This window comes from Podarcis muralis, chromosome 6, assembly GCF_964188315.1.
Source record: "Podarcis muralis chromosome 6, rPodMur119.hap1.1, whole genome shotgun sequence".
Taxonomy (NCBI): Eukaryota; Metazoa; Chordata; class Lepidosauria; order Squamata; family Lacertidae; genus Podarcis; species Podarcis muralis.
The window spans coordinates 54,824,842-54,832,909 of record NC_135660.1 but is presented as its reverse complement, the minus strand read 5'-3'; the positions used below and the strand labels follow the sequence as shown (position 1 = coordinate 54,832,909).

The 8,068-nt window shown below is 43.5% G+C and overlaps 1 protein-coding gene across 1 annotated transcript in view; it reads right to left on the bottom strand.

Annotated features, from left to right (window-relative positions):
• Window positions 1-661: 661 nt before the first annotated feature.
• Window positions 662-8,068, bottom strand: part of LOC114597411 (uncharacterized) — a 113,021-nt gene continuing 105,614 nt past the window's right edge. The window contains 5 exon segments of the mRNA XM_077930873.1: window positions 662-1,244; window positions 1,691-2,067; window positions 2,452-2,627; window positions 3,374-3,406; window positions 5,149-5,481. Coding sequence (XP_077786999.1) covers window positions 1,016-1,244; window positions 1,691-2,067; window positions 2,452-2,627; window positions 3,374-3,406; window positions 5,149-5,481 — 1,148 coding nt within the window. The 3' untranslated portion in view covers window positions 662-1,015.

Below are 8,068 nucleotides of genomic sequence, written 5' to 3'. Positions count from 1 at the left end.
GCCACACTGCATTAGATAGTATATGTGTGTGCACATACTGGTGTGTGCATATGTACACTTGTACAGATATTCAAGGCAAATTTTCAAGGTGGAATGATGCAATGTGTTTTCTGATTAGAAAGCTAATGCAGCTGTGTAAACATAAGCAATGCCCTCGTAAAATGGGCATTCAGCTCATCCACCAATGCAGCCTAAATATGTTCATTTTTGCTACTGCTTATATGACTATATGCATGCATACAGTCATACCTCATGTTACGTTTGCTTCAGGTTGAGCGTTTTCAGGTTGCGTCCTGTGGTGACCTGGAAGTACTGGAATGGGTTACTTCCAGATTTCACCGCTCGCGCATGCTCAGACGCACAAAATAACATCACTCGCATGCGCAGAAGCGGCAAATCGTGACCCGCGCATGCGCAGACATGGGTTGCGTTCTTTTCAGGTTGCGAATGGGCCTCCAGAATGGATCCCGTTCGCAACCAGAGGTACCACTGTATATTCTTTAATACTGTTTATACCATGTGCCACCTGTATAGCTCCAGCAGCGGTGTCTTTGACCTTTGACCATAACTGTCTTTGACCTTTGATCAGTTTCCTCCAAGAGACCTGGATCTGGCCTGCAACCACCCGGTCAGTAACCTTGGATGAAAAGTTGCCTGCTTTCAATGGGGTTGCCCAGGTGGCCTGAATGTGTGAATTATGGTCTCGATATGATTAGATACACAGAAACATGATTTTTTTTTTTTGACAGCTAGCTTTATTTGTTTTGCTAAGTTGGTGAGCCAACTAATTGTGATGACTTCAAGCCAAAGGTTTTACAGATCTTTCATATTGACTACAAAGATACCAGATGATCGGAGTTACAAAGGCAGATCAAAGCATGTATTCTGGCATCTGAAGTGCCAGCTTCTCTATGGAACTGTCTACAGTGATGAATTACTTCAAGATAATGCCACAAACAGAGTCATTATGCAAGTATCCTCATTGACCTTGGCGGGCATTGCTAGGTGACACTACTTAATGAAGGATAAATGGCCCAATAACTTGCACGTGTTCTTGACCAGCGCTTATTTCTCTCTTACGCCTGGGCATGCAGCCTTGGTAGCATCGAGATCTAGAGTCATATGCATTGCACACCACAATTTTGCACTGTAGATAAACTGTTGACCATCTGAAGTTGGGTTTAAAGCTGAAGCGGGTGACCCTCTGTCTATAAGAACCTGTATAGGTATAATCTTTAACACACCTGGGGGGGAAAAATGGAGAAGGAATGATAAGCAATTGCAATTTTGCCCAATAGACACATTGTTGCAAAGCCGTCTTCCATAATATAATGCATTTCTGTATGCTATTTTCCAGGAATACATGCATTTTTTATTCATATTTGACCCCAGTATGTGTATTTTTGTACACTGTAGAACTGCACTGAGAAATTTAGAGAAGGGAAGTGGAAAGGTGAAAAAAAAATCCAGGGAAAGAGGTAGGAGCGGATCGTGGCCAAATAGAAGGTAGAATCTATAGAGACAAAATAATAAAAGGATGGCTGTGAAGAGCTTAGAGTCCTGGCAGGATAGAGCCAGCTGAAGTGAAAGTTTAACACAGGGTTCCCCCTCTCCCCCCCGTGTGTGTTTTCTAATAATTGACCCTGTCCAAAGTATGCAGAAATGTTTCTCAGCTTATTCTCCCCCTTACCCGTTCTGTATTAGAGTATGTGTTGTAGTTGTGAAGTCATGAGGGCTAGGCGAAGCCACACAGGTGTCAACGAAGAATATTTGCCTCCGATTACAGTTAGAGATTTCGACTTCGAAGTTTTTATTCTGGTTTATTTTCATAAAGTAGGGCATGGAAACTACTTGGTGTGCGAAGGAAGGTGAGTCATAAAATAAAAATTTCATATGGAATAATCCACTTTGCTTTCGGCCTTCTTCCGTGGATTCCATTTCATCTATGTTGTGCGTCAGTTCCTTCATGGCTCTTGGCTCCATTTTGCAGATGAAGATAAACTGAGGATTTACACCAGTTCCACGGCTGCTGACAGTATTGGAGAAACTGCTAACCCCTCCATTGTTCTGTTAAAGCATTAGATTAGACAAAACAGATGGACAGTAAGTTTAAGTATACTGTAACAAATAAAACCAGAGCAAAAACAAACCAGGAGCTAATCAACAAAGCATAGTTTCCTGGGTCAGATTAAACAGGAAACTACAGTTAATGGAAGACTTATTAGTTAGGTCATTCATGAAAAGAGGAGTGAACGGATTGTATGCATGTCCACGAGCCTTGTTCATACATGGCTTACAAAGCCAATATATGATAATTTGAATGCAAAGGGGCCCCAGGGGGTATAATTTGACAACTGTTTTATTTTTTGAAACTCACATCCTAAAAGTTCTCCAAATAAAAGCTATCAAATTATACTGATATGTCTTACGATCAGATATACATTTCCTTACCTCCCGTCTTGTCCCGCAACCATCATATGGTATATAGAATATAAATTCATCTCTTGTAATCTCAGGTTTGCAGGCTTGGTCACTCAAGTACAGATTGCACTCAGAGCAGCCTTTTGAAGTAAGGTATTCTCTGCCAATAACTGCTTTCATGTATTCAGGCAAACATGTAAGTGTTACTGGACAGTGGAAGGGGGGAAAAAGTATTGTTGAGTACTATAAGCAAAGAAAATAATAATGTAATGTTGTGTACATGCACATATGCCCATCGGTTAAAAGAAACATTCTCACAGTACATTACACAGTACATTTCCACTAATGCCTTTCTGTTGTAGCCTATGGTCACTTTATATATATTTTTTTCAATTATAGTGCTTTATTGGATTGTTTTTAGATAATTTGGTTTTATTTCACCCAGAGGACCTTGATAGTTTGATATATGCAATTCTTATATATTTGTTTAGCTTTTTTGAGCTGTGAGCCATTTTGTAAAATATAGAGAAGTGCAACTTCTGAAGGACAATTAGGTTCCAAACTGTGCATTAGTCCAGCAGGTGCTGGTTAGGTCAGTTTGCTTAAAAAGGAGGATCGAACAAAATTCTTATCCATCTCTCTTCCCGGCTATATATTCTTGTAAAGATTATTTCAGTCAACAAGTAGAACCACCTTTCCTTTTCATACTTCACCATGGCCTCAAGCAACAGGGAATGGAGAAGAATGAGAAGGCTAATTTTGAGGCCTTAGGTAAAAACTATACATGGATTCCAGAAATGTTCAAAACAGGAGGTGGGTAGCATTTTTGTCACTGAAGGAGGAAACATCATGGTCCAAAATATTCTTATTTTGCCAAAGGCCCACAAAATGTCTTAGTGAAATGTTTTATAATACATTAATTAAAAAGCAACAATATCATTTTTAACATTACCAGGATCTGTAGTTGTTTCATCCACAGGAGCTATGAAAAAACAAAGATGTTGTTGATGATAATGATGATGATGATAATAATAATAATATTTAGACCCCACCTATCTTGTCGGTTTCCAACACATATAAAAACATAATAAAACACCAGACATTAAAAACCTCCTGACGCAGGGCTGCCTTCAGATGTCTTCTAAAAGTTGTATAGTTATTTATCTCCTTGATAATAGAAGATAACATATAAAGACTGTTTGCTTATGACATTGTTTCAGTGCAATATATTTTAGGAGTGGTACCTAAATGGCTCTCCAACACAAGAGTTATTCCATGGTCAAAAAGGCCAGGGGAGGCAGCGGTTTCTTGACAAATACCAGGCATTCCTGGTGCTGTGAGACAGCACATATTTTCAACTCTAAAAACATGCATGTCTGAATTATTTGTATATCACAAAAATATTAATTACCGGTACCTGCTGTAGTGGTGGCTTGGGGGGCAGCCTTTGCTGTTATATAAAAAAGGATTGAAATGAAATTACTCATTTTTTAAAGTGGCATACATATTTGCAACATATTAAAAGTTATGCACAACCTGCATTTTTTATGCTGCTCATTGGCAAATTCCTACCTGAAAAACCCATTCTACAATGTCCACAGAGGTAGGATATTATGAAATCACGAAATCTCATGACTCATAATGCTCACCTTAAATACAAGGAAAGCATTACGTCCTTGAGATAAGGTCCTCTAGGCTTCCTCATTTGGCTTGCAGAGTGGTTTGGTCCAAACTATGGCTACCTATCAATCACCTGACATCAAGTGATGTCAGGTGTGGGACAGATAAATCCACAGAACCAAGCTGAAAAAAACGAAGACTCTAACAGAAAAGGAATAAGATTCTCGCCTTTCCAGCCACTGGTTCAGCACCTTTTAAATCCAAGATATGCTCGCAAAGGATGGGAGAACAAGTACACTCCCGATTCTTCCTTTCAAGGTGAGTCACCTGGCATCATGTAGCATCAGTTGATTGACATGTGAAAGGCTTCACTCATCTGTTAACATGGCCTACAGGAGGTGGGGGACTTCTGGAAATGCTCCACTGGCCAGATCCAGTTCCCCCATCACTGCTTTGAGCAAATGACAAGATGGTGCCCTCCCACATTCTGTGTATGGAATCCCACTTACTTAAACACTGACAATGGGAAATGGGAAATGGGAAAGTGTCACCCACCACACCGAAGGGCCTACTGAGGGGGTTCAAGGCAGACTGTGTAGTAATCTGCCAACATTTCATTGCTATTCCCCACCCCTCAGCATCTACTGCAGCTAAAGGCTATGCAAAAATAGATTGACTGAGACCAAATCAAGTATTCAGATGCCTCTGTAACCATTATTGCAGATAACAACTTCTTGAGAGCCAGTGTGGTGTAGTGGTTAGGAGCGATAGACTCGTAATCTGGGGAACCGGGTTTGCGTCCCCGCTCCTCCACATGCAGCTGCTGGGTGACCTTGGGCTAGTCACACTTCTCTGAAGTCTCTCAGCCCCACTCACCTCACAGAGTGTTTGTTGTGGGGGAGGAAGGGAAAGGAGAATGTTAGCCGCTCTGAGACTCCTTCGGGTAGTGATAAAGCGGGATATCAAATCCAAACTCTTCTAAAATGTAATTTGAAACATTGATCTCAAGGTGTCACATATTAGGAAAGGGAATGTTCAAACCAACCTTTAAGACAAATTGTTTACTGGATACCAGTCACGTAGGCATTAACAGATCTTATTGTTATCCATTATCCAGAAACCCAAGTTTACCTGAGCACATGACAGCAGCATCTTCCCTATGAACACAATTATGTATTCCCCAGCCTCTGTGGGAGCACTGACTCAAGCTGTCTTCATTCCCAGTGCAGCGGACATCATCCATAAGAATTGGACCTGAGCCTTCACCAAATGGCGCCTTTCCTAGTGCCGAGACAGCGTCTCCACAACCAAGCTTCCTGCACACAACTTGTGCGTGGGTCATGCCCCACAAATCGTCACAGACTGTCCCCCATCTTCCATTGTGAAAGATTTCAACCCGCCCTTCACATGCATGTCTTCCATTGACTAGTTTCACAGCACCTTCTAGAAAGACAAAAGAGAAGGATTGTTTGCAATGGTTAGCTCTATATAAATTTTGCCACATGTGCTGCTCATTGGACAATTCCTCCATGGGAAGCCTATTCCATAATATATTCATGTTTAGAAGAAAGATTTAGGATTTTATTATAGAGAAGGTGAGGAACCTCTTACCTGTTGGAGCAGCAGTGGTCTGGACTGGTTCTTGAAAAGAAAGAAGAAGAGGAGTAAGTAGAATATACTTTCACTGGTATCAACATTGTAAATAGGACTGATGTGGTTTAAAATGTAGCAGTAGATGCTTCTTATCAAGAAAAGTAGATTAGATGAATGTCATGGGTGGTTCTTGTATTAAGAAGGGTGAAGAAAGTGGAATATAGCAATCCAATTTCTGCTTCAATTAGGGCAATGTTTTAGTTACCATCTTTAGTGGTATAATGTGAACAATATCTCTTTTAAGGTGTTTTTTACACAAATAAAACGGCAAATGGGTGACTACAAGTGGGAAGCACTGTAACTGCATTTAAGTGCCTATCAAACCAGTGATTGTACGTGTTACCCAACCAACAGCATTTTACATATCTGTTCAATATTATGCAGATAATATAATTCCTCAAGAATTATTTTGTATTAAATTCAATTTTGGTTATTATTAAAACAGTGTACTTTCAATCTAAACGGTCTTAAATGGTCATTGGCCCCTCCCAAGTGCTGTCCACATGTTTGGAACGAGTCTGCCGCAGTCAGCTTGGTGAACAAACACAGGCTGTCCTGGTTATTTGGAACAGTAATGGCTCAGGGTTTCAGCTCAGGGTTATAGCCTGAGCATGTTTGGCAAGCTGCCCTACTGCAGACACGCTCAGAGCATGTTGGCTCCTCTAGATCCATCTTTGCACCTCTGGCCCTCCAGGTGTTGCTGAACTACAACTCACACCATCCCTGGCTACTGGCCATGCTTGCTGGGGCTTATGGGAGTTGTAGTTCAGGAACATCTGGAGGGCCAAAGGTTCCTCACAATTGGTCTGTGTCAGGCTTCCTCAACCTCAGCCCTCCAGATGTTTTGAGACTACAATTCCCATCATCCCTGACCACTGGTCCTGCTAGCTGGGAGTTGTAGGCCAAAAACATCTGAAGGGCCAAGGTTGAGTAAGCCTGGTTGTCAGGGAACTGCCATCGGAAGGACAGGAGGTGCAAAGGCTCCCTCAGGTTGAAAGAGACGGAGCAGCTGAAGAGGGAACCAGTAGGGGGCGAGCAGGAACTTCCAGGGAAAGTGAGTCGGAGGGGTGGCTCAGAGACGTTTCCAGCGAAAACAGTGGAGAGGTCTCAGGACCTCCTATAGGGACACCCACGCCTCGCCGGAAACTGTCACGCAGAGAGTCCAGAAGACGTGTTTCCGTGAAAGAGCTTTTATGTTGGAAACGTTTCCGAAAGCAACCACTTTCGGATTCTACTAGCGATTGACGCAGCCATGCCGGAGGGGCTCCGTCACAGGCAGAGGTTTGAAAACCTGATCAAACTCTGAGGGACTTGCATTTTACGCACAAGCAGCTCATCATCCCACCACAGCAATCCGAAAGTCCCTGAAAGCCAGCTTGTGCAAGCAGCGGCATCATGAGCGACCCAGCCGGAACCGGAGGAGCAGGAGCAGCTGGAGGAGGTCCAAGCCTGGAAGAAAGGTACAGGGCGTTGGAGATCCAGCTGGCCATGCAAACGGCGAGGCTTGAGGAGAGGAGGGCTCAGGATGCAGAAAAGGGAAAGGAGAAAACCACCTCGATAGCCAGAAAGGTGCCAGGATTGGTGCAGAAATTCGGGGGAGATCCCAGAAACTATCATGCCTTTAGAACTGAGATGCAATACGCTCTCAACCTGCAGTATGATGACTTCCCCGACGAGGAATCGCGAGTGGCTTTTGTAATTGGCCATCTCGAAGGGGGGGCGAAGGATTGGGTTCGACCCCTGATGGCAGTGAATAATGAGATACTAAAGGACACGAGGAAGTTTTTTCGTGCCATGGACCTGATGTTTTCCAGTGACATTGAGCAGGGGGTGGTACGAAGGCAGTTAATGGCTTGCAAACAGGGGAGCCGATCTGTCCGTGAGTACTGGACTGAGTTTACTATGCTGATTCATAAATTGGGGTGGGACCTATCGGCGGAACCCATCCAAATGCTTTTTGAAGAGGGGCTTTCTTCGGCCGTTAAAGATGAACTTTCCCGGGGGCCAAGGGCGGAGTCTATGGATCAGCTGACCAAATCCGCGCTGGCCATAGGAGCGCGCCAGGAAGCGAGAGCTTTGGAAAGGCGGGAAGGGAAAGGAGAACGTTGGAGGGAACTGCGCATTCCGGACATTCCAGAGCCACCTTTCCCGCCGGCAGAGCCGATGGAAGTTGGAACAGCGCGGGCGCGCGCAGTTTCAAATCCCAGTGAAGGGCGGAAGAAGGAGGGAAAGAGCGCCAAGAAATGTTATCTCTGCCAACAGCCAGGGCACTTTGCCAGAGTCTGCCCACAAAGAAAGGAATGGCAAGGGATGGCAGGAGCTGTGGGGGAAAGGGAGGAGGAAAACAAGGAGCAAGTAAAAGCCAACGCCTGGC